Genomic DNA, 27,773 nt, shown 5'->3' with positions numbered 1-27,773 from the left:
TGGAGGGCCTCACGAAGTAGCTTAGGCTGGCCGCGAACTTGCGATCCTCCTGTCTCAGCCTCCCAAGTACTGGGATTACAAGCATGCCCAGTGTGTGCGGTACATTTTAATAACCTCACTAGGGCCAGTCTCCTCCTTTGTTCTCCTCTTTCCAGGTTTTTCTCACTGTTGTTACAAGTTTATTTTCCTGGCACATAGCCAGGAACCCAATAAATATTCGTGTCTCTACTATAAAGTACCAAGACGACTTTCTTCTGTGTCTCATAAATTGATTTAGAAGGCCTTGCAGAGCGCTCTCAGCGATGACAGCGTTACAGACCCAAGAGCCTGACGATTTAGGAAGACTGCTTTCAATAACACAGTGGATGCGCTGCGTTCGTGTTTTAAATACTGGTGTTATATATGTTGGGGAAATGATGAAGGTAAAAATCTCTAAGAAGAAAAAGAGAAAATGTTATTATAGTCTTAAAAAAGAAATTAAGTCAGCACTGGGTTTGTATGTGCATGTCATATACACATGTGTACACTACTCATTTATATATGCTAGAAGTTTATTCCCCTATTAAGAACAGCTACTTGGCCACCTCCCATAAGCAAGGTAGTTTGGGGTTATGACAGTGTTTTAGAGGAATTTAGAGGTCTTAATACTTTGATATTTTTGGCTTAAGGATGATGTGTTCCCCCAACAAAACGATCAAGTTTCTGAGTAGCTGAGGAGGAAGGAGGTTCATTCCTTAGGACCGTGATTCCCAAAGTGTGGTCCCCACAGACCGCCGAGGGTCTCCGAGGGTTCTCTGGGTGGTCTGCCAGCTGGTTTCTTGAAATTCTGGGGTTTGCAGCATGACAGTGCCTGTAGTCTGTTATATAGCATGGATTAATAATTACGACGTTTCTGAGTATTTTCTCAGATACCGTGCTTCCCCTGAGGAACGCAAGGTTTCTGTTTGTGGCACAGGGTGCAGGTGGAGTTGGTGGGCCAGCCCTTCACTTTCCTTCTCGTGGACTAATCCAGAGCGGCAGTGAGAGCTGACTCCTTAGTGGGGCCAAACGGTTGATACGATTCGCAGTTACTCGAGAGCTTCTCTGTGGCAACTGGAAATACTAAACTAATTTTAAAACTGAAATCACACTTTGTACACCTTAACAGAACTCTTCCGTTGGCCAGAGAAGGTGGCTCTGGGTTCAGACTGGAAGAAATTCTATCCAAGAACCTGGAATTTAAGAATCTAAAATAAGCCAGGCATGGCGGAGCACACTGGTAATCCAACATTAAGGGGCTAAGACAAGAGGGTCACGGGTCAAGGACAGCTTTAGCCACTCAGCAAGGGCTCTAGCAACCTAGCCGGATTCATTAAAAAATGAAAAAGTTCATACATAATAGTGTCTGTCTGTCTGTCTGTCTGTGTCCTTTCATTTGACAGCCTAGGGGTCACCTGGCCTAGAAGCCAAGTTATTTTTCATCTCTGAAAGTGTTCTTATCATTAAGATATGAAGGGATTTTCTGCACCATGTTTATGTTCCTGGCATGGAACCTGGCCCCTTCGCTCACCCAGCAAGCCTAGTGAGTGTGTGGTCTAATGCTCAATGCTAGGGACGCCTAATGGGCTAAGACGTGACTTCTCACCTCCGCTGATCTGGCGGAGAATGGAGGAGATAGAAAAGGAGCCCGGTGGTACAATGCCATCATTTATTTAGAAATGCTCTGGACATTCTGGGAGCCAGCGAGTTAGGGAAGGTTTGCCAAGAATCGCGAGCCTGAGCTGGATTTTGAAGGTTGACCAGGAGTTAGGTAAGCGGGATTGGGAAAGATTATTCCAGCCCGATGGGTCGGTAGATTCAAAGTTTTAGCAGCAGGACTCGTGTCGAGAGCATCTGGCCCATAGCAGTGAGAGGAGTCAGGCTGGGAGAACTCTGGACAAGGCCTTAGAACAATAGGGTGGCAGTGCGGGGACACTCGCAGCCTCCCTGCTGCTGGGCCAGCTTTACCAGAACTGGTCTCCTCTTGCGAGATGTTTTGATGGATGAAAGAGAGCAGTCCTTTTCTTGACTCATATACCTAAAATTAATAACTCCCCTTATAATTTGCATATTTCTGAGTTTCTCAGGTAGTAGAAAGTCAGCGAGTGTTTCTCAAAAGCCCTGAATTATTTGCAGCGTCTGTGCATAGAGTCAGGGTTTTTTTTTTTTCTTTTTTATTGGTACATTATAGTTTCCCGTCATAATGTGGACCATGTTTCAGGGCATATATCACACAGTACTTGGTCCCCCCCTCCCCATTTCATTTCCTACAATACCTAGTGTCCAGGTTAACAATGCTGTATTCGCATGTGTACGCGTACCTAGGTGTCCATCAACAAATAAACGGATTACAAAATTATGGGAAATACACACAATGGGATTCTACTTAGCAATATAGAACAAAATTATGTCATTCTTAAGAAGATTGGAAAGCCCTGGAGAACATTATGTTAAGTGAGATCAGCCAAGCACAGAAGGAGAAGGGACATACGTTTTCTCTAATATGCTCAAGAGCTAGGGAGTATTTGGGATACCATAAGTACTCCAGATAATGGAGGAGAGCCACAGTGGAGCCAGGGAAAAGGGGAGGGGAGGAAGAAGGCTCAGTTAAGGCAGTTTTCTTTCTTTTTTTGTTTTTTGGTTTTTTTGCGGGTCTGGGATGGAACCCCAGAGGCATTTGACCTCTGAGCTACACCCCCTGCCCAATTTTTTCATTCTTTATTTTGTTCTCACTGAGTTGCAGAGGGCCTCACTAAGTAGCTGAGCTGTCTGCGAACTGCGATCCTCTGGTCTCAGCCTCCCAAATTCTGGGATTACAAGCGTGCGCCACCATGCCCAGCAAGTCAGTTTTCTTAAGATCAAATAAAAGCTGAATTTCAGTGTCTAGCATTTCTGATTTTTTTTCTTTTCTTTCTTTTTTTTTTTTTTTTTGCAGTACTGGGGTGGAACCCATGGGCATTTTACCTCTGAGCTACACCTCAGCCCCCCCCCCCCTTTTTAATTATTTATTTTGAAACAGGGTCTTACTGAGTTGCAAAAAGCCTCACTAAGCAGATCCTCCCGTCTCAGTCTCCCGAATGCTGAGATTTTAAGTGTGTAGCATCATGCCTGGCTCTGAAATTTTTAAATTAAAAAAAAGTCTGTGACAGCTGGACTGCTGTGAATTCATCAAGTGGTACCCAAGGCACAGCTCTGTTGTGATGCTGTGCACTTAGGAATCCCTTTATGCTTTTCTCTCGCTTCAGTATATACGGTCTCTCACACTGGGATAGACTCTGAGTCACACTGAGACATTTTTACCTTTTAATTTGCCACTCCCTTTTCTTCTTTTATTTGTAACTCAAAATTGCTTGTAGTATAATGTTCTGTAGGTAGAATAAAGGAAACGTTCAGAATTTACATTTGAGGTTTTTTTTTTTTTTTTTTTTGCGGGTCTGGGATGGAACCCAGGGGCATTCGACCTCCGAGCTACACCCCCTGCCCTATTTTTTATTCTTTATTTTGAAAACGGGTCTCACTGAGTTGCAGAGGGCCTCACTAAGTAGCTGAGGCTGTCACGGACTGCGATCCTCCGGGTCTCAGCCTCCCGAATGCTGGGATTACAAGCGTGCGCCACCACGCCCGGCTACATTTGAGTTTTTTAACATACATGTAAGTCTAACTTGTTTTTTGCTGTGAGAATTTTACCTGTATTGAAGAAGGCTTGCTTAAAATAATTAACAACAACAAAACCACTTCTTTCTGTCTGTTTGTCTGTGCTGTTGTGCTTCATTTTCACGAAGAACAAGAAAATTAAACAGGTGTTAATGAAGTTAGAGATTTTTTATCTCCTTTGTGACCTCCTTGGTCTTAAATGGTTTTGTTTATTTGTTTTTAAGATATAAGGTTCTCAGAGAAATGTTTTAATAAGATGTCCAAGGAGCCATGGGCCAAGTGAACTGTATCCCACACTGCTTACTTAAATATTTAGAAAGGAGGACAGTGCCATTTCACAAAAATATGTCTTCGAACAAAATATTTAGAAAACGATACTCCTGTAATAAAAATAAATCGCTACGGGCATATAACTTACCTAGCAAGCCCCGCGAGCTGGCTTTCTCCAGCAGGGCAGCCCGGTGTGTTCCTGGTACGCCGTCCCTGTGTTCTAGGTACTTTGCACAACGTACCACTTTTGGGAGAGGCTAGATTGGGTGGATGCTTAAACAAGTTTGATGTTTCTTTGAATTTTTCTTTCTTAATAAAAATATCTGACCCACTTTTCTTCTCTGCCATGGCGTATCTGTGCACGTTAATGCTTTCCTCGTGTGTTCCTTAACGAACTTGGCCCTTCTGGAAGACAGGCTCCTGCACATTGATCTGTGAGCTTCCCCTCCCCTTGCTGCATACCCTTGCTGGAGAAGCCTCTAATCATCTCATAACCCTAAGGAGGAAGAGCTGTTATTATCCCATATTTCCACCAAAGAAACTGGAGCCCAGAAAGACATCGTTACCAAGTCCTGAGAAGACACAGATGTTTTCTCAACGTCCAGTTCATACAGGACATTTAATTTTATCTGATTTTCTGAGTTGTGACTAGGAGAGACTATTTAGATCTTTTTGTGCCCAGTGGAATACAAGAATAAGGGTCCACGTGTGGTAGTGCAGGTCTGTAATCCCCAAAGTGATGAGGCTAAGGCAGGAGGATCACAGGGTCAAGGCCAGACTCAACAACTAAGACCCTCAACAACTTAGTGAGGCGCGTTTCCAAAATAAATTTTAAAAAGAGTTGGGGGTTGTGGGCATGTTTTGAAATTTTCGTTTTGTACATTTTTTCCTTTTGACTATAAAGTTGCCATTTACTAGTCATCATTTTTTTTTTTTTTTTGAGGTACTGGGGATGCAACCAGGGGCATTCTACCTCCGAGCTACACCCCCAGCCCTATTTTGTATTCTTTATGTGGAAACAGGGTCTCACTGAGTTGCAAAGGACCTCACTAAATAGCTGGGGCTGTCCGCAAACCCGGATCCTTTTGTCTCAGCCTCCCAAGTGCTGGGATGACAAGCACAGGTTTGCGCCACCACGCCCAGCTACTCTTCATTCCTGTCGAGCACTTGTCAACACGTGGCCAGCCTCCTCCAGGGGTTTGGCTACTGCCCCCTCCCCGTTTCTCCTTTATTTCTGGTTACCCATTGTCAGCGTTGAACTTCTTGCACAGGCTAGGGTCCTTGCCCAAGGGTCCTCCCTCTACCTCCACTCAACTCACAGTGAATCCTGGGCACAGTCTTTGAGCTGCAATGTCACCGCTCACAGAGGCATTCCTTAACACTCTCCCAACGTGGGTGACTCTTGCATTCACATCTGTTCCAAGGAACTGGTTTTGTATGTCATTGCTGTGGCTTTTAAATCGTGCGCTGGTTGATAATTTATTCGCTGTCATCATGAAGGTCCTTGAAGGCAGGGACTGTGGCACTTTTACCACTACAGCACCCTCACGCCTGGCGCAGGGCCTGCTGTGTACAGGTTTCCAGTAAATATTTGTTGAATTAATGAAAACCCACTGAAGGCCAAAGCTTGTTTGAGTCTTGCTTCTGTAGGACAAGACACAAGGTAAGCTACTGGTAAAACTTGTTTTCTAAAATTTTTTTTTTTTTTTTTTTTTTTTTTTTTTTTTTTTTTGTGGTACTGGGGTTGGAACCCAGAGGCCTTCTACCTCTGGTCTATACTCCCAGATCCATTTTCTATTTCATTCGGAAATAGGGTCTCACTAAGTTGCTGAGAGCCTCACTAAGTAGCTGAGGCTGGCTTCAAACCTATGCGATCCTCCTGTCTCAGCCTCCCGAGCGCGGGGATTACAAGCGTGCGCCACCACGCCCGGCGTTTTCTAAAATTTTGAAAGAGAAGAAAAAGATGGCACATCAGGATCTTGAGGCCCAATTTCTTGCCTAGATGCCTGAGGAATGAGCCATCTTCCAAAAGGAGGAGCAGGAGAATAAGAAAATTAACTCAAATGTAATGAAAGAAAAGCCTGGGACTCACCAGGGCTTCCAGTTTAGACTTCCTTACCATCGTCAGCATATTTCATTAATTCTACATACAAAGCTGTGGGCTCCACTGCCGCTGAGCAGGATTATTGGTGAAAAGTCCCAGTCCGTTATATGAGACCAAATGAGAACATAGCGGACACACAGTGCTTGATGTGTTATTCTCCTGCTTTGCATTGGAAAGGCCAAAAGTATCCGAAGAAAACAGGACTTTGTAAATACCTAGTTTGCAAGTAAATGTCCAGAGTCCTGAGTGCTAGCTGGGCGCTGTGGTACACACCTCTAGTCTACTTGGGAGGCTGAGGCAGGAGGATCACAAGTTTATGGATAGCCTGGACTAGAGAGCTATGAAAACTAAAAAAGAATAAAAACTAAAAGAGGGATGGAGTAGAGTCCAGTCGGGGAGCACTTGCTAGTATATAGGAGTGCCCTGGGTTTAATCCCCAGGACTGCAAGGAAAAAAAAAAAAAAGTTCTGAACACTGTTTTAAGAAGGCCATATGAAAATATCTGAACAGCTAGTGTACCTAGTTCCGATTTCTGTGTTTTGCTGATACTCATCTGCATATGCAAATATAGATCGCATATTTAAAATCTAGGTTCATGTTCTTTTTTGGTTGCTGCGTTTTTGTCTTATTACATTATAGCATAACGTTAATTTTCTGAAATTCTCTATAGTTTCCAAATTCCTCCATACTATACAGTTTATGCTCTAATTGCCCTGGTAAGGGTCTATCAACTGCGGAATCCCATTGCTAGTTAAAAGTGGAAAGCGTTTATTCTCATTTCTATAAGAGTTGTACTAAGCAGAATATCTTGTGAATTTTAATCAAGAACAACAACAACAAAAACAGATCCTGCTTGTCCAATACAATTTTCTTTAACTCTGCACAGGTCAGAGTTTTGTTTTAGTTTTTGGAATAAGCTGATGGAACGAGGTTTCAGAGCAAATTCTAAATTCTTTAATATTATAGAAAATACTCAAGTCAGTCTTTGCGAACAATTGCTTTTAATTCCTGCCTTTAATTTTGGTAGCTTGTTTTTAATTTTCACATCTTAGCCGGGCGTGGTGGCGCACACTTGTAATCCCCGCGCTTGGGAGGCTGAGACAGGAGGATCGCACGGGTTCGAAGCCAGCCTCGGCTACTTAGTGAGGCTCTCAGCAACTTGGTGAGACCCTGTTTCCAAATAAAGTATAAAATAGGAGTATAGCCCCGAGGTAGAAAGCCTCTGGGTTCCACCCCAGTACCACCACCAAAAAAAAAAAAAAAAAAAAAGAGAAAGGAAAGGAGGGAGGGAGGGACCTTAAAGAATCAGCACCATGAAATATATATACCCATCAAAGTATAATGTAAAGTATGCCAACTATGTCCTTCTCAAATGAGTCTTAGTTCTCATACTAAGAATAACAGGCCTTTAAAGTGTTTTTTTAAGCCGTGCCTTCTCTTCAAATTATATATGTATAGCTTAAGTGTTATATTCACTTATCTTGAGTTTGTTGAGAAATAGTATCCTCCTAGTGTTGTAAAAACTAATTGCAGATTTTAGAGTGCAGAAGTTCTAGAATTATAAAATAACAACCAGAGGATTTTTTTCATACCCACATGCAGTATGATACGTATTCAAACATATTTTAAAACCAGAGTGGACTGAATCCCTTACCCAACCAGTATTATCAATATTTTTAGGTACAACAAAGTGGGAATTATTAAATTCTGGCAGTTTTTATCATAGTAGAATGTTAATTTCTGATTATTATGAAAAATTATGTGAAAACAAAAGAATACAATCTCAGTAGGCATAGCAACTCTAATCATTAGGCATCCCATTTTCATGAACACTTCATATCCACGATATGGGAGCTGTTGGTAGGTGCTGTATACTCACATTTTTTTCTCATTATGATTTTTCAACTTGTCCCTTATTATGTTTGTTTGTGGGATTTCAGAAAGTCTCTGAGCTTTAGGTTAAATTTCCCAAGTGACAAAATACTTTTCTGATTAGACACTTGATCCATTAAACATGAAAAATAGTTTAAAATGTTAACTGTATTAGTTTAAATGTTGTAAGTTACTTATGGAGAATTTGAAAAATATAGAGAAAAGTATAGACAATAAAGATTACCTGTGGTCTTACTATCTAGATATGATTACTCTTTAATATTTTTATATTCTAGTATTTTTCAGTAAAGAAAAACTCATGATTATTAGTATTGTTATTTGTATTGAGGATTGAACCCAGGGGTATTCTACCTCCAAGCTATCCCCCAGCCTTACTTCTATAAAACTTTTATCGTTACTATATATTACAAATTATAGTTCAATAATTTATCATTGCAAATCTCTGTTACCAGGTATCTTTTAAAACTCGTTCCCTAGTGGCCATATTATGCTGTTCTCCTATTAATGATGGTCTTTATAGTGTTTCATTGTTTTATATAACACATTCATTGTTACCAGCATTTGATTATTTTCTGATAGATACCTAGAAGACTAAATTGGATGGCAGGGCATTAAAATGTTTAGTATACAATTGAAAAATTTCCTCCAGAATATACTATCCCTATAGCACCTTCATCTTCACCTATTAGGAAGCAGAGATGGATTTCTAGTCAGGCTCTGTGCTAGTATTTTTTTTTTAATATTAACTCCATATAAAACTTCTGGAAGAAAATGGTGAAGATACAATAAGAATGAATATTTGAGAGTCTGATATGAAAAACTGTGATAGATACTGTACATGTACAATTTAGTGTCCATATCCCACCCTGAAATACAGGTGTCCCTACATCCTGATTAAAAATGCAGAAATTCAGCCAGGCGTGGTGGCTCACTCTTGTAATCCCCGTGCTTGGGACGTGGAGACAGGAGGATCGCGCAGGTTCGAAGCCAGCCATGCTGGCTTAAGAGACCCTGTTTCCAAATAAAAATATAAAATAGGTCTGGGAGTGTAGCCCAGAGGTAGAAGGGCTTCCAGGACCAGCCCCCAAAACAAACAAACAAACAAAAAAACCCCAGAAATTCAAAGTAAAAGATGTTAATCACGGAGCACAAAATCACATTACCACTGTCTGGTCTAATAGAGCCACTTATAAAATTAAATCCCATAAATTCTGAATAGAATGTTAAGACTTCTAACAGAGTCTCTAATATAACTGTTGTGTGTTTTATGAGTAGGTTTGTTACAGATCATATGAAAAATTCTTACCCAGTTTCAAAAAACAAAACATGTTTAAACACAAATACGGAAATTTATCAGACTTTTTTAGTGAGTGTATGTATGTGAGTGAGTGAGTGTGTGTGTGTGTGTGTGTGTGTGTGTGTGTGTGTGTGTGTTACTGGGGATGGAAGCCAGGGGCAGTCTCTCCCTGAGCTACATCCCCAGCCCTATTTTATTTTTTAACTTTGCAACAGGGTCTCACTAATTTGCAGAGGACCTCACTGAGTTGCTGAGGCTGGTCTTAAACCTGTGATCCTCCTCTCTGTCTCAGCCTCCCAAAAAACAGGATTACAGGTGTGTGCCACCATGACTGGCTTTTATCAGACTTTTAAAACCTCATAAAAATTGTTACTAAAACTGCTGATTTGTCTATGCCCTTTAGCGTGCTGAATATCGATTGGATAAGTTACTGGGTTTTATATACTTGGATATTAGTTTATAAGAAGAAACTATTAAATCCTAGAAAATTAGTTATCTACTAGCTCCAGGATAGTTGGGACTACTGTTTCCTCATGTTTATCTATAAAAAAAAAATCTATAAAATACTACCATTACCTCGCTAGCAATGTATAAAAATATATAAAAGAATTTAGGCATTGTGTATTCAACAGAAACGGGTTTATTTCTGTTATTATTGGTGCTACCCTTTCTTAAATTAAGTTCTGAAATGTGGGTTGACAGTTTTCATCACTGGGCTACATTGTTCCTTTGGTAGAGGACACATCCCACCTATTTCTATTTTTAAATGTTCTGAGCAGAAATATTTTAAAAACAGGACAGAAAACATTATACCTTAAGCCTTTCTGAGGCAAAGTTCAGTCCTCGCAAGATTCCCCTGAGGTCTGAAGACTCCCCTGCTGAGGGTGTCTGCTGGCTGTCTCTGTGTCCTCTTCACCCTCCTTCGCCTTCCTGGACCCAAGGCAGTCCTGTCCCCCAGTCTCTCTTGCCCTCAGCCTTCTGGTCAAATGTGCCCAGGGGGAGGCGTGGGGCTGGGGACTCTGGACGTGGGCTGATGCGGGTCAGATTGGTCATGTCCCTATGTGGTGGGCTTCTCGGCGATTCCAGGATCAGTGACTGGCTCTCCCCAGCCCACCCTTCTCAGCCTAGGTTTACCAGTGGTCTCCTGCTCTCTTTAGATCTGGTAGAAAGGGAGATAGGGTAGTGGTGGGAGGTACCACATAATCCCTGATAGTCTAAGCTCCCTCCCCCTGGGGTTTTTAAATACTTCCTGTATTTAATTTTCCCAGTTACCCAGTTATGCTTTCTTGTTTCCCTACAAGCACCTGACTGGTAAGTATATATTCAATAAATATTAATAATTCCGTATTGGATCATCCCCAAAGATACCCTAGATTTTCTCCAAATCCTGATTAAAGACCAGGAAGCTCAGTCTGATGTGCCTGTAGGCCAGAAATCCATCATGGCTACAATCTAACTCAGCATTAACTCCAGATGAGCAGGGATATTTTCTTTAGATATTTTAGATAGTGTAGAAGATGTCTGGCTTCCTTGTGCAAGGTTTACACACGTTAACATGAAACTTAATACCCTTCAACCCAGTGCAGAGGTTATCATTCTTTGATTTCCGGCATAAGCCATGGGACCTGTTTATTTTAGGATAAAACTGTTGTAGTAGTAAGTTTATTGTACATCTTAACTTAAAAAAATAATCTGTAAGCTCTGTTAGGGTTAGGGGCGAGGTCTGGATTTGCCTTCTTCCTTGTTGTTACTGTGTTCTTGTTTCCTTTTACTTCTCTTCTGATTAGGCCAATTTTCAGTTCCTGGCCCCATTACTAGCCTACACTCAGTTTTCAATAACTACTGATAGAATAGACAAACCGCAGCCGGGCCTGGTGGCGCACACTTGTAATCCCAGCATTTGGGAGGCTGAGACTAGAGGATCACAGTTCCTAGCTAGCCTCAGCTACTTAGGCTCTTTGCAACTCACCGAGACCCTGTTTCCAAAAAAAAACAAAAAAAACTAAAAAATAGGGCTGGGGGTGTAGCTCAGAGGTAGAATGCCCCTGGGTGGTTCTATCCGAGGTACAGCAAAAACAAACAAACAAACAAACAAACAAACAAACAAACCAGGGACCAGTGCTCAATTTAGTGTGGCCACTTTGGAGATTAGTATGGAAATTCCTCAGAAAAATGGGAATGAATCTACTTCCATATGACCGCTATCCCACTCCTAGATAGCTACCCAAAGGGATTGAAACTAGGCTCCCGTAGTAGCACCTGCTTATCTATGTTTATAGCAGTAGCCCAAATACGGAACCAGCGGAGATGTCCAAAATTATGGTATATACATACAGTGGAATTCTACTCAGCCACAAAGAAGACAAGATTGTTATTTGCAAGAAAATGGATGGGCCTGGAAAATATACTAAGTGACATCAGCCAGTCACAAAACATAAAGAAATGTCGTATGTTTTCATATGTGGATGCTAGGGAGAAGTTGGGATATGAAAGGCAATTCCAGGCAAAGGAGGAGAAATCCTTCTGGAGCGATGGAGGGGTCCGAAGAGAGAGAGGCGGTGGGCGGGAGACCCGATGAAGGAGCCCTTCAGTGGCCATGGTGGACACACACAGTTATCCCTGCTGACCCAGTGGGACGGGGAGAAAGCGGGCTGGGAGCTGGGGGCAGGCCCCGAGTGCTGTCTGCCTGTATGTCCCTATGACTCTGAACTTTCATCATGATGTAGGATTACAACGCACCAGTAAAAAAATTAGCAATGGGAGGGCATGTTTTTATTTTGATAAAGGATATATTGGACAAACCTTTGGTTAACGTAACTTAAAATGATACAGAAGATTTTGCAGTGTTTTTTTACTGAAAGGAGGATCAGCTAGCAAATAAGTATCTGAAGAGACCAACAATATTCCTTTTTCATAGAGAAATGCAAGTGGAAACACCACGGAGAAAGCCCTGTGTGTTTTATGGAATTGAATTAGCCTCGTATTTATTTATTTGTTTGTTTGTTTATTTATTGCAGGTTTGGGGATGGAACCCAGGGGCATTCGACCTCTGAGCTACACCCCCTGCCCTATTTTTTTTTAATTCTTTATTCTGAAACTGGATCTCACTGGGTTGCAAAGGGCCTCATTAAGTAGCTGAGGCTGTCAGTGAACCACGATCCTCCATCCTCCGTTCACAGCCTCCCGAATGCTGGGATTACAAGCGTGCGCCACCACGCCCGGCTTAGCCTCCTATTTGAATGATTGACCTTCACAGGTGTTCTAGTAAGAATGAGTCTACTGGTGGACTGAGAAGGTTGCAGCCACTTTGGGAAACAACTGGCAATTTCCTTAAGACTTGAACATCTACTTGCCCCAAAAATAAATAAATAAAGAGAATAGGCCTTGGAATCCTAATGCGTGCCTATTTCCTCTTAGGCTGACCCACAGCACTATGGCTTGAAGATTCTCCCTTCTGTAATGTCACTGTCCAGAGAACCTTGGGAAGGAAGCAAAACTAGTGCGTATTGGGTCTTTTTATATTTTAAGCATCAGAGTTTGTCTCTGCAGTTTTTTTCTTCCTCACACACACACACACACACACACACATATATATATATATATATTTTTTTTTTTTAATTTTAAATTTTTATTTTTTGTGTGGCACTGGGAATTGAACCCAGGGGCAATCTACCTCTAAGCTACACCCTCAGCCCAATTTTTTTTTTTTTTTGTGATTCTTTATTTTGAAACAGAGTCTCACTAAGTTGCAGACAGCCTCACTAAGTAGCTGAGGCTGGCTGAGAACCGGGATCCTCCTGTCTCAGCCTCCCAGCACCACGCCTGGCTCCTTCCTTGCTTTTTTTTTTTTTTTTTTTTTTAGCATACCTGCAAGATAACTGATATTACTTCTGGGTTTGTTTGTTTGTTTGTTTATTTTGGCCACGTAGTACTCTCTCCATCAAATTAAGATACTGACCACATTCACACAGAGACGGGGCAGGACTCAGTCTTCAACCTTCCTGCTCAATTCCTGGGCCTTGTCCCCGCAATCTGCCATACAACAGTTCCTGTTTGCTTTTGCCAAATTACTTAAATGCCACTTTACTTCATCCTCCTCCTCCCTAGTGGTACTGGGGATGGATCCCAGGAGCATTCTACCTCCCAGTTACACCCCCAGCCCTAGTGTGTGTGTGTGTGTGTGTGTGTGTGTGTGTGTGTGTGTGTGTGTGTGTGTGGTACTGAGGATGGAAACCAAGAGCATTCTATCTCTGAGCTACACCCCCAGTCCTATTTTTTTTATTTTTTATTTTGGAACAGGGTCTCACTGAGTTGCAAAGGGCCTCCTCACTCAGTAGCTGAGGCTGGCCGCAAACCACGATCCTCCCGTCTCAGCCTCCCAAGTTCTGGGATTCCATGCGTGCACCAGCACGCCTGGCTGACTTTACTTTATTCTAATACACATCAAGGGCCTCTTGGAAGCGGTGCATTCTTTTCATTAAGAGATCTTTATAAAATAGAAGCGATGATGGTGAGCTGGCTGCGGCTGTCCGCGGCGCCCAGGCAGCACGGTGGGGTAAGGGGAAGCGTGGTGTGCTCTGTGCTTGAGTCAGAGAGGCGAGAACGCCTCACTCGCGTGTTTGAAGGCTGGAGGGCCCTGCCTTCTGTACGTCCTTTATTTCCTCAGAATGTTACTGTGGGAGTATCGTTGGATGATTAGACTCTTGTGTCCTGATGGGAGTGAATCTCTTAACAGCAGCGCAGTTGGGCTCTTAGCAACCAAAGCTAAACATTTTCTCAGTCTCCCAAGTGATCAGTGGAATTCCTTCGCCTCGATTATATACGTTGCTCTTTCCACCTTCCCCTAGCCACGGACGAGCCATTCCTAAGCGGGGCCTTACGTATGCTCGTGCAGTTCTCTCTGCGTGCACTGTGTTATTTTGCTTGCTCTCTGGCCTGAGAGTAACATGATATAGTTACTCTCTCCTTGATCCCTCCTTAATAACCTGATAGCACAACATGGGGCTGACATCTGGACACAGAAAACCCGACTCTCATTCAGTTTTACATAGACTACGTCTGATTTGGTAAATGCTATAGACAACATATTTTAGTTTTCCTATGCAAGCATTCTTTAGATAAGGCATTTGAATAGGGGCTACTTTCTCTGACCCACTGAGGGGGAAACGTATACAAATGATCTCTATTCTTCAAAGCACGGCGCAGATGGGACTTACACAGACTGGTCTCTCTTACACACTGGTAATTATTGCATTACTATAATCCCATTTTGCAGCTGCCTTTGGTTTTCAAATGTATCTGGCATTGGATTGGGTAGAATTCTGAAAAAACCAACTCTGTCACCTGCTCATTTGTGTACCTTGGTAAACATGATGGTAAAATAAGTCATCAATGTCAAATAAGAGCCCCATCCCTTACTTCTCTCCACACGCATATGGTTAATGGGGTTGGATGGTGTTTCCACTGGTTTCCCTTCGAAAGCTGGCTCCCTAGGCGTCTCACTGGGTTGTACCATTGCTTCTTCTGATTCTTTTCTATTTCTTCTTTTATTGATGCAAAAATTTAATTATGGCCGGGCGTGGCGGCGCACGCTTGTAATCCCCGCGCTTGGGAGGCAGAGACAGGAGGATCGCGCGGGTTCGAAGCCGGCCGCGTGCGCTGGCTTAGGAGACCCTGTTTCCAAATAAAAATGTAAAAATAGGTCTGGGAGTGTAGCCCGGAGGTAGAAGGGCTTCCAGGAACCCCAGTGACACCAAAGAAAAAAAATTAATTATGGAACCAAAGTTACACTATCAGGATCAGAAAATAAAAAGAGGGCTCTTCGGCGCTCCTTTGGCCGTTTGCCTGTCTCGAGTTCCCACTTCATGAGCCTCTTTTTAACACGAGAGCTGCACACCTGGAGGTGTACTGATGTATATATCAGAGGTCACGCTGCGGTGACCTCAGAGGAGGAATTAGCGGAAGAACAGCTGGCTCTTTATCAAAAGAAGTCAAAATAGTTTTTCTCAACAGATTTAGATGAGTTACTTTACATCTTATAAGAACGTGACTTTAGGATTCACATGTGTTATGTGTACAACACACACACTATATGTATAAGTATATTTAAAGAGTAAAAACCATTAAAAACCAACACAGCCAGGCACATGCCAGTAATCCCAACTGCTGCGGGAGGGGGAACAGAAGTTTGCAAGTTTGAGGTCAGCCTGGGCATAAATGAATAAACAGTGAGTGAATGGTCGCAGGTGTAGCTCAGTGGTAGGCTGCTTCTCTGGCAGGCTCAAGGCCATTGGTGGACTCCCTATAAGGGAGTGGTGGTGGCTGGGACAGGATGGGAGTATTATACAAACATGCAAACAAATTTATCCATAGAAATTATTTATTCCAATTTTATTTATAGTAAATCATTAATACTAAACCATTGGTGCGTGGCTTGTAATGATTTTTTTTTTCTCTTTGCAGTACTGGGGATTGAGCTCAGGGACTCTCCCTCCAAGCTACCCTCCTAACCTTATTTATTATGTTTAATTTTGAAGCAGAGTCTCACTTGGTTGATGGGAGCTTCACTGCTTGCTGAAGTAGTCTTTGAACCTGTGATCCTCCTGTCTCAGCCTCCCAAGTGCAGAGATTAGAAGCGTGCACCACTGTGCCTGGCTGGTTTTGAATCTTTATAAATACTGACATTTAAAAATTTAAAATAAGTATTCCCAACTTAATTTCCATTTTCTAAGTAAATGTAAATGACATTTATTGGGTTTTTTATGCTAAGTGACATCTCACTTAATCATCGAGTGGTCATAGGTATCTTAATGCTGTTCTGAAAGGAAAAAGATCGAAACGGTTAGAGGAACTCCTGAAAGTAATGGCTTTTAAAACATATTAGTGAAGGTACTTGTGAAATGGATGTACGTAGTACAGTAGCATGGAAGTACTTTGCTAAGTTGGACCATAAGATGGAAGTAGTACTCTGATTCTCTTAGGCAGCACTGTGCTGACAGAGGAACCACACCTTCTAAGATCTCGGCAGAGCCTCGTCCTCTGCTTGCAGTTTCTTGGATCCAGCATCAAAAGCTGCAATCCTAAAATAAAAAATTGGCACTTTCTCTGTATATTCTCTCAACCAAAGGGCAAGATTAAAAAGTCTCATTTGCGCAGACCCGGCAATAGCACGTGAGCTTTCTCGTCGGGTAGCTCCCCATCAGCCTCGCCGCACTGGTCCCTGGGGTCACTTTCCTGAGCATCACGCGGGTCTGTGCGTGGTCGGGTGCAACTTGGAGCGCTCTGTACCTTGCTCCATCTGTGAAGATTTAATTCCAGATGCGTGTCTATTCTTGAATGTTACAGTGAAATCAGGTGATCTTGTGAAAATTTAGCAAGAGATCTGAAAGAAAAGGCTATTAATGCCATCTCTTATCTCTTATACTGTTGACCTTTTTTTTTTTTAAATTTTATTTTATTGGTGCACTGTATTCATACATCATAGTGGGATACAAACTTTTGTAGACATACATGCACACATCGCCCAGTCAGCCCCCACCCGATCCCCACCCCATTCTCTCCCCATCCCTCCTTCCCATGCTTGGCTTAGTGGTTGACATCTAGTATTATAGCAATTTATCCAAAATTAAAAATGATAATCTCACATAACAGTTTCATTTGTCTGCTACCAAGCGTTTGATGATTTAAAGATAGCATTTCAATATTTCTTTTTGCTTTCTTTCTTACCAGAGCATATTTTTTTCTGTTTTTTTAGGTGAAACTATCATATATTTATATATTTATTTTTCAGAAAAAAATCTATCCTAATATGGAATATGAATTCTAGATACCCAAAACGATCTTGAAAAAGAACAAAGCTAGCAGATATATATTTTCTGATTTCAAACCATATAAAGCTACAATAATTGAAACAGTGTAGTACTGTTCTAAAGGCAGATATATAGACCATTGGAGTTAAATACAAGCCTAGAGCTAAATTCTTCCCTATATTGTCAAGTTATTTTTGACAAGGTTTCCACGAACCTTTGGTGGTGGAAATAATAATCTTTTAACTAAATATTGTTGAAAAATGATAATTACATGGAAAAGAATAAAATTGGACTTTTACCTAATCCCATATACAAGTATTAACTCAAAATAGATAAAAGACCTAAATATAAATCTTAAGACTATAAACTTTTAGGAGAAAATCTGGGTCATAAAACCTCACAACATTGAAATTGGCAGTGATTTCTTGGATATGATTTCAATGGCACAGGCAACAGAAGAATATACAAACTCCCTAAAAAAATAAAAGAAAATATTGTATATCCAAAGACAATGTAAACAGAGTTAAAAGTTACTAATAGAATTGGATAAAATATTTCCAAATACTATATCTGAAGGTATATTAATATTCCAACTAGAAATCCTAAAAATTAACAACAATAAAGGCAAACAATACAACTTAGAGATAGGTAAAAGACTAACATAAATAATGAATCTCCACAGATAACCAATCTTAGTTGTCTGTTGGATGGAAACTCTTGTTTCTCTGGTTCTGGTGAGTGTTACCTATTTCTTCTTTGTAGTTAATCTCTTTGAGTATTTTCTCTAGCGCTGGTTTTGAAGACATAAATTCCTTCAGTTTCTGTTTGTCATGGAAGCTTCTTATTTCTCCATCTAATTTGATAGAAAGTTTTGCTGGATAGGAAATTTTTGGCTGGAAGTTGTTTTCTTTCAGAGTTTGGAATATGTTACTCCAAGCCCTTCTGGCTCTCATGACTTGGTTTGGGAAGTCTGGAGTGATTCTAATTGGTTTGCCTCTGAATGTCAGTTGGCCCTTTGTTTTTGTTGCCTTTAAGATTCTCTGCTTGGCTTCCACATTGGTCATTTTGACAATTATATGGCGTGGGGATCCTCTTCTCGGATCCTGTCTAAAGGGAGTTCTATAAGTTTCCTGGATCTGTGTATCAACCTCTTGCTCTATATTTGGAAAATTTTCTGCTATTACTTCCTTGAAGAGATTGTTGATCCCTTTGGTATCACTTTCTTTTCCCTCCTCTATTCCAATTATTCTTAGGTTAGCTCTCTTAAGATGGGCCCATATTTCTTCAATGTCAGATTCCTGCTGTTGGATATTTTTTTCTAGATTAGAAACTATGCATTCATTTTTGGATTGCTCATCTTCTAAGAGCGAGATTCTGTTCCCCATGTGGTCTAATCGGTTGTTTGTGCTTTGAGTTGAGGCCTTTACTTCATTAATTGCATCCTTTATCTCTTTTTGGCTCTCTCTGAGTTCTTTTCGAAGCACCTCTATTATTTCTACAGTTATTTTCCTGATTTGATCTTCTAGAAATCTCTGATTTTCTGTTTTATCAGGTTCTGATGTTGTGGGGTTGTGCACATTCATTACTCCAGTGTTATTCCTCTTTCCCATGATTTCGGAGGTTTGTGCCTTCTCTGGGTTCTTCCCTTGGGTCACTATGGCTTCACTTAAGGTGCTCTGGATCTCGAGTCTGTATTATCTCAGACCCCACTACTCCTTTACTGGGTTGTATCACAGAGTCTCCGACCCAGGGAGTCGATAGAGGCTGCTTTAAACTATGGGGGGTGCCAGGTTGCACGTTCTCCTATGGTGTGATATCTCTGCCACCACCACTCCCTCACTGGGTCAAGTCCCAGGAGGCCCAATACTGCGATTTCTCCTCTGTGGCCCGCAATTTGACTCACTGTTCTTGAGTACGCAGATGTAGCTGTACTGGACTCGGTGAATTCACTGCTGCTGCCGCCGCCGGTGGCAATATGGCGCCTCTGCCACGCCCTCGGCCATGAGGCTGGCGTGTTTTTTCTTCTCTGGTTTTGATTTCCACTCTGAATCCCTGCAGCGTGTGCTGAGCTCAGCCACTGGGAGCTTTAAATGCTGTCTGCGCCGAAAGATCCCGCCTGGCTGTTCCGCAGCGGCTCTCCTGGCTTGCTGTAGCCGTCCGTTGAGTTCGCCGCTGCCGCCGGCAGTATGGCGCTGCTGCCGCGTCCTCGGGCGCGTGTGTCTCCTCTGTGGCCCTGAGCTCTGTTCTCAGTCCGCTTTCTCTCTGGAGCCTGGTGGTTTTTTTTGTTTTTCTGGTGATGGTGTTTTCTGGCTATGAAAGGCGCTCTTTTTGTGGTAATGGAGATTGGTTGTTAGCGGGACTCTTAAGCCCCGCTTTTCTCGGTCGCCATCTTCCCGGAAGTCCCCTACTGTTGACCTTTGAAGGAAAAAGTAACAGCGACCACTCTTTAGCCTATTTATTTATTTATTTATTTATTTATTGGTACTGGGGTTCCTGGAAACCCTTCTACCTCCGGGCTACACTCCCAGACCTATTTTATACTCTTTTTTTTTTTTTTTTTTTGGAAACAGGGTCTCTTAAGCCAGCACGGCTGGCTTCGAACCTGCGTGATCCTCCTGTCTCCGCCTCCCAAGCGCGGGGATTATAAGCGTGAGCCACCACGCCCGGCTCTTTAGCCTTTTTAGAAATGTGAACAGAGGGGTGTGGACGAGGGGGTCAGATGTGCCAGGACATGAACAGAGAAAGAAAAGCCACATGGACGAGGAAGCCACACACTCTTGGGGCTACCCAAAGACTCTGCTCGTGAAATTTTAAGAAACTCAAATGAAATCTTTATCTTTGGACTTTTCCCCTCATCTTCCTTTTGGTGCTTTTATTGGTGCATTACAGTCTCACATCATAACGTAAATCACGTTGACGATGACTCACGCACGCAGTCTTGGCGCCCCCTCCCCCCTTCTGTCCCTCCATCACAGTACCCAGATTGACCTCGGTATGTATTCATATGAATACACACAGTCTATGGTAGAGCTTCTGTTAATGAACCCAAGTCTTCCTCTACCCTTAACCCTTGTATCTCCTCCCTGGCTCCCCGAGGTTTCTCTCATCATCATCTGGAGTCCTTCTTGTATCCCAATTACTTCCTATTCTGCACATATTAAAGAAAACATATGCCGGGTGTGGTGGCGCACACTTGTAATCCCAGCATTCAGGAGGTGGAGACTGATTCTCAACTGAATATGAGGATGCCATAAATATATGCAGTTAGAGACATACAGATCTTAAAAAAAAGTATTTTTGCTCAAAAAATGGTTAGAGGTATATTTCAGCTGTAGCCTACTACTGGAGGGTGTGTGTGTGTGTGTGTGTGTGTGTGTGTGTGTGTGTACGAGAGGTTGCATTTTGAGTTCATTTTGGATAATTCTCTATTTAAAAAGAAAAAAAAATCAATATTCTCCAAATGAACATAAGAGCCAGAACCCTTATATCAGTTACGATATCACAAATAAAATTAGCAAGACCCTATTTCAAAATTAAAGAAAAAAAAGGGATCATTGCTAGTTAATCTCAGGTTTAATCCCTGGAACCACAGAAAATACATACATACATACATATATACATACATACATACATACATACATACATACATACATAACAGGAAAACATTACCCATACCTAAGAAAATACAGTCAATAGAGGCTAACTCCAGATGCTGGAATTAATAGAGAATTAATAGAGATTCTAAAGCATCTATTATAATTATGCCCAAAGACTAAAAAGGAAAGTTCCAGAGAAGGTGTTCTACTAAAATAAGGAAGCAAAAAAAGAAAGAGCAAACACCGAATTGAAGAAATAAGGGCTGCGAACACAAGTAGAAGCCGTCTAGAGGGCTCCAAGGGAGATGGCTCATCAAACACAGAGAGAAACAAATACAACGCCACGCGTTTGAAACCATCGAAGTTCTGGTATGAAGGCATATTAGGTTCACAAAAAAAAGTCAGAAAAAAAAACACTAAGGCTGTTATTAAGTACTAGGGCAATCAAGAAAAATTATTAGAGAAATCTGATCAAAGTGGCCGACCTGTTAACAATGGTTATGTAGTGATAATAGTATAAACGCTGATCCGTAGTTTAACCAGAAATTACAATTTATAAGTAAGATCAAAAGGGGAGGAAAAGATGATTAAATTTGGGGAGTCCAAGAAAACGGAATCATTTCAATTCTCATAATAAGTCAGTTGACAATATGAAAAGCATCCCAAGTTTATTTCCGATATGGAGATAAATAACAGGAAAAGCTCAAAAAGCTGGAAGTGGCTGCTACTGAAAGTAAGATTACAGACTGGTGGGATTGCAGCCAGGCACCACCACCAGTCATTGTGAAACTTAAATTTTATTTGACTTTTAATGGCATATATGTTGTAATTTAAATTAAAACATTGAAATTAGAGTTTGATACCTTTTACTTCCTACTTTAAAAAATTATTTGGTTCATTGTAGTCATACTTTTTTTTTTTTTTTTTGCAGTACCCAGGAGCATTCTATCTCCGAGCTACACCCCCCCATTCCTATTTTTTATTCTTTATTTTGAAACAGGGTCTCACTGAGTTGCAAAGGGCCTCACTAAGTAGCTGAGGCTGTCCTCGAACTGCCATCCTCCTGTCTCAGCCTCCCGAATGCTGGGATGAGAAGCGTGCGCCACCTTGCATGACTGTAACTCATCCACCTTAATGGGATACGAGACGGTGGAGGCACACATGCACACATCACTCGTTAGCCCTTCCCCGTTCCCACCCAGTCCTTCCCCCTCCCTCCATCTCATGTTCAGCTTAGTGATCGGCTTTGATATGTTTACGAATGTACATCATGTACATCGGAATTTCCCCGTCCCCCCTCGCATCCCCCTCAGGTCCCCTGATTTGCTCATCTCTGCTTTCTCTTTGTATAGTGTACCTCCCATGACCCTTTTTCTCCCTGGCTTCCACATATGAAGGAGCGCATCCGATTTCTTACTTTTTGTCACCGATTGATTTGATATTTTAATATACTTTTATTAATGCACTGTAATTCTCCATCATGAGGAGTTCTGCGTGATAGGAGCAGACGTGTACACAGCACTTAGGGTGCTTTCCCCTGGAGACCACCCTGCTCCCCTTCCTCATACCTGTTACTGAGATCGGCATCGATAGTTTTGAACATGTACATAACACTATTTGAAGTGTTTCCTTCCTACCCACTTGTAACACAGTGGCTGGTACAAACTGGGCACTCAATATATGCTAGCTACTATTACGAAAATTATTAATTCTCTAATGCTCATTATAGGCACAGATTACCCATTTCAAACGAAAGAGAATCTATAAACCTGCAAATGTAGACAAGTTATCTGGTATCGCTGAACTTCCACAACTCAGGGCTAGCGCTATGCCCGGAGCCTGGATTTTCTAATCTCAACTTTCCTCAGCCTCTTTGTGGAGGATTCAGAGAAGACCTTCGAGGCTGTCTGTGCTGGCAAATACGGCTGCCCTTTCCTCACCTAGCCTTTTATAATTCGACCTGGCCACTAGTCCATGCGTCATAGACATATGGCGAGAAAGACGAACAGATCATCTTGGGCCCAGCGACGGCCTAACCTAAGGTTCTGCCTTGTGATACCACCTACCTACCCACTGCGCCTACGTTTGTCTCTTCATCATGGAAAAGAATGAAGAATCTGAGTGTCGGAGAACTGAGGGGTCCATTCCAGATTCATGTTGCTAAGGAACAACAAAGCCCAAAGATACAGGGATCAGTGGTCCCCAACCAGGAGCGATTCTGCTCCGAACCGTTCTTCATCCATTTCCTGGTGATAGTCTTTGCGAACTGACATTTGGGGAGTGTGATCCAGGTTATTTATACATAGTACGGGTAAACCATCAATTAGTTAGGAATGCATATTTATCCTGATTCTTTCTGAGCATGAGCAACATTATGTCTGTGTATATTGTTCTTCAATTTTTAAATCACTATTCTTCATTAAATGAAGTGCTGTCCCTGGCTCTATGTATATGATCAGATAAATGCATGTGTGATCCACATTCTTCTCCACACAGATTGCCTAAGTTTTAGACCCTGATAGAAATGTTTCTTATTTCAAAAAAGATGTGTACATATATTTCCCTGATGCTCTTCCAGCTTTTAGGGGGAAAAAAATATGTTCCTACCTGCTGAAAACTATAAATTTTCTTTTTGGAAAGATACATCATCTTGTAAAAAAACCTTTTCCTTAAGATTTCTTTTTAAACGGTTCTCAGTTAAATTTAAATTTCTATATTTAGGTAGGATTATGTTTATATACCAACCACCAGTATCCAGGAAATTCAGTGGTAAAAGCGGACACATGGAGGTTTATAATCTGTTTCGTAGCCTGTGTATTTAAAGAAGGGTTGAAGCTTACTTAGCAAAATCGCTTAAACATTCAAGCAGGATTTCTTTAGCACAAACGCACTATTTAATTTCATTTAATTGTTAAGATAACAGCGGGCTGCTTTTTAAAAATTAGTTCTCAAGAATACGTGTTAGATTTATTCCTTTGAAAGAAGGCTGCGTTTGGAACAGCTTTTATATGTCAATATTTTTATAAAATTTCAGATTGGCTCAAGTTGGTAGGGTACAATCAGCAGGCTTTGCTTGATCAAATTTGGAAGACGTTACAGGCACATTTTTGTAGTGCTTTCTCCAACATCTTTATTTTTTTCAGATGGATGTATTTTATGTTCCTTCCAACTAATCAAAATAAGAAACTGAGTTTGCCTTTGCCAAAAAAAAAGGGGGGGGGGAACTATCGTTTTTCACATTCTTTTATTTTCCAGGTCATTTTCAAGTAAGATTGTGTTTCTAGGGCTTCTGAATTCTTAACAACGCGACTCTATAGACACAGGGACGCAGATGAGCCTTTCAAGGAGAATCTAACTTTGCCCGCAGTATGTTTTGTGTTGTGCATTCCGGATACAGTTCACTTTTTGTGTGCATGTGATTAGTGTGGAAAGAAATTAATGCAGTCCAGTATTATGATTTATGGACTGAATCCTTTCCCAACTGAAGACTTGCCAAAACTAAAAGCATTTTTTTCCCTTTGGATATTAGAAACAGCTACTGTATTTGTTGATCTTTTAAAGTTCTGAATGGGCCTATTTCAAATCATACCAGCATGGGAGCTCAGATTAATAATATACTTATTCAACTAGTGATACTGACTGAAACCATTGCTCACAAGGCTATGAAGTATAAAATTTCATAAAATTATTTTCAGGTGCATTAATGCATTTCTGGAAGCTGTGTATGATTTTTCTTCTGCATGAAAGAAATCAAGGATTTCTGTTTATTGTATCAGTTACAGGTGGGATCATAAGTTAATTTAATTGCATTTTTGGTATCTTTTTGTGTATCATATGGTATTTTGCTTTTAAAAGCAGTAATGTGATTGCTGGTTTATCCCCAAAAGTTTTTAACTTTTAGTATATTCATCTCTCCTGAGACATCATGATTGTACTATGTTTAATTTATATCATTGGGAAAAATTTCTAAATTTTCTCTGTCGATAGTTGCAGCAGGCTGCTGGAGTTTCTCAGCTGCGAGGAGCAAGGGTGATCTCTCCTGAAGACCTTCTCTTTTTGATGCGCAAAGATAAGGTAATATAAAACAGTTGCATTGTGTTAAAAATGCTAGGCCTGGTGCTTACTTGAAGTCACACAAAGAAACTAAGAATCTGTGTATGCTTCAAATTATCCCTGCGCTTGGGAGGCCGAGACAGGAGGATCAGGTTCGAAGCCAGCCTCAGCTACTGCGTGAGGCTCTCAGCAACTTAGTGAGACCCTGTTTCCAAATAAAGTATAAAATAGGTCTGGGAGTGTAGCCCGGAGGTAGAAAGCCCCTGGGTTCCACCCGCAGTACCACACACACACAAAAAAATTTTTTTTTCTGAATTATAACTATCAAACTGATGTTTTACTATTCATAGTTTACACGGTAAGTTTAATGGGTGTATACAACAGAATTGATTCTTGTAGAGTCAAAGGCGGTTATGTAAAATCTGTGATAAGACTCCGTATTTGTGTAGACATTTGCATTGCTATTATTTATTTATAATAAATTGCCAAATACTGACTTTATGCTTTCTTCTTAGGATATAAATGAGTAGCATATTTATTGTTTTTCTCATGTTACATCTTAATATCATCAGGATTATAGTCTTTCATAGAGTAATTTTTAACTTTAAATCCAAACTTTACTCTGTGACACTGGCTCATTGGAGAAAAACAAGTCACAGTGAATATATCACGAGCATAAATCTATAACACAGTTGGTATTTGTGTCTAATTTCGTGTCATAATTATTTTCCATGAGTAGTTGAAAATATGCTATAACGTTTTACAGGTTTGGGTTTAATGGTCACTTAGTTATAAGATTAGGATCTGTTTTAGGAAGTTCTGTGTGATTACTTGAAGAAGTATGTTAAGGCTTAACAGATTTTCAAGGTTTTGTGATGAGTCAGAGGCTGAAGGAAGGGTTCTGCCCTGGATGAGGCACATGCCATCAAATGTGGAATGGCCAGGTACGAGGGCCCTCACTGGCGCACTGGCGCAGTCAGCAAGGCCAAGTGTAATTGATGGCTGGCTCTGGAAATGGGTGAGAAGGAAGGATTCATAGACAGCGAGGAATAATAATGTGCAGGGTCTGTGCACCTCTCCTTATACCTGGAGGAATCTGGAGGAGGAGGAGGCGCCCAGCACTGTGCAGCAGGCGCCTCGAGGAAGAGCCTGGGCCCCTGTGGACAGAGCAGGGCAGATTCCTTAGGAGGCCCCTGGGAGCCCGGAGCAGTGGGACTTTGTGTCACGTCAACAAAGACATAAGCAGATCAGATAGTCTACATCAACACTTACCCTTACCATTTGAAGAAGTCAGAAATTTAAATTATATGAACACATGAGGAATACATCCCACCTGAGACTGTTCTACTGTCCAGGACTCTTAAGCAGAATCTTTTTATCCACCAAGAACAGAGCTCTGATGTGATAATTGTCAGTTTTCTCAACTTTCCCAACATAAGTATTTTATTTGTACACTGACATGTTTCAAAAAGAACTTAAAGGAAGTCATATAGGTCAAACATGAGACAAAATAAATTAAAGTAATTAATGGAAACAGAGGAAAGTGCAGACAGAGGTAATGGAAAGCTTTTTAATAGCCCCATTTTATATTAAGGAAGCGTTTATTGGCTGCTGTGTTTGGCGAGGTGCACCGAGCGGTTTCCCGAATCTCATGAATTCCTCACAATGCACCTGCTAAGTAGGCACTGTTCTTACTTTGTAAATAAATTAACTGAGATTCAAAGGTTACGTCATATTTCTGGCTATGCTAAGCTTTAATAAGAAAGCTGTTTTTTAATTTCATTTTTTTCTACATAGAGAAAAGAAATGATTGTATTTTGTCTGTGTCTCCACATTGTTAGAAAGATCACATCATACACACGTAAAAGTGCTTTGCACAATGCCTCGTTTATAAGTCAATTTTTAAAATAAAATTTCACCTCAAAAGTGTCCTAGAAATTCTACAGCAAAAGTGCAGTTTATTAGTATAGGGAAAGCAATATTTATCACAATCTTGTAAAAGAATTTAAATTTTTATAAGATCCATAAAAAAGCAATTATTATCATCTGGGAACATCTGGATACTCCTGAGTAAAAAGTGCTTTAAAAACGACTTAGACTTTAGCTTTTACGTTTAATTTGATGACAACATTCTTAGTGCGCGGAATGATGCTATGGATTGCCAGGTCTTCCTTCCCCAAATGACCCTGGGGTGCTAATTTATGAAACTTAGTCTCGTCATAGTCGTCTTTATTAAGGAAGTGAGTATGTCTGTGGATTTACTTATTGACTTATTTCTTGTTTTTAATAGAAAAAACTTAAAAGACTGCTGAAGTACATGTTCATCCGAGACTACAAATCCAAGATCGTCAAAGGCATAGACGAGGACGAGCTTCTAGAAGGTAACAAAGACCAGTGTCCTGTACATCGCCGCCCATTTGATACTCCAGCAATTCTTAAGGAGCTTAGTTCCCGGGAAGCAGTCCTGCACATGAATTAAGTGTTTCGTTTTATGAAATGCATGAGGAAGACAGGCTGGGAGCCAAACAGACCTGGATTCCAGTCAGGCCCCTCGCTCCTTTCCCTGCCTGTGACCTAGAGGGGCAGTTTTCTCATTTCTGGGAAAGAAATTATACTAATTAATGTGTGGGGTGCTCAGGAGAGAGAGTTCAACATGTCCAAAGCACCTGAGCCGGGCGTGGAGGCGCACACTTGTCATCCCAGCATCGGGGAGGCTGAGACCGGAGGATCTCGGTTCATGGCCAGCCTCAGCTACTTAATGAGGCCCTCTGCAACTCGGTGAGAAGACTAAAATATAGGGCTGGGGGTGTAGATTGGAGGTAGAAGCCCCCTGGGTTCCATCCTCAGTACAGTTAAAAAAAAAAAAAAAAAAAAAAACACAGCACTTGATACATTCCTGCCGCTGAATAGCTTGTAGTTGCTGATACTAAGCTTAAGAAGACCTGGAAACTCAGACTGCTAAGACAGTGTGCTAAAATGAGAATATTAGTCTTAGTAGCCTCCTTACTTATTTCAGTATTTCTTCTTTATCTTCACTTATTGGACACCAAGGCCGGGCGTGGTGGCGCACGCTTGTCATC

At 41.3% G+C, this 27,773-nt stretch overlaps 1 protein-coding gene across 3 annotated transcripts in view; it reads left to right on the top strand.

Annotated features, from left to right (window-relative positions):
- SUPT3H (SPT3 homolog, SAGA and STAGA complex component) overlaps positions 1-27,773 on the top strand; it is a gene marked incomplete at both ends in the record, with an annotated part of 388,363 nt that overhangs the window by 212,067 nt on the left and 148,523 nt on the right. For 2 of the 3 annotated variants that reach the window (XM_080700357.1, XM_080700356.1), the window contains 2 exons: positions 24,628-24,714; positions 26,984-27,074. In XM_080700357.1, coding sequence (XP_080556483.1) covers positions 24,628-24,714; positions 26,984-27,074 — 178 coding nt within the window. The remainder of the gene's footprint in view (positions 1-24,627; positions 24,715-26,983; positions 27,075-27,773) is intronic. The other variant, XM_080700358.1, reaches the window with a different exon arrangement.

This window comes from Muscardinus avellanarius, assembly GCF_963383645.1.
Source record: "Muscardinus avellanarius genome assembly, chromosome: 8".
Taxonomy (NCBI): Eukaryota; Metazoa; Chordata; class Mammalia; order Rodentia; family Gliridae; genus Muscardinus; species Muscardinus avellanarius.
This window is presented reverse-complemented; position numbering and strand designations above follow the sequence as displayed.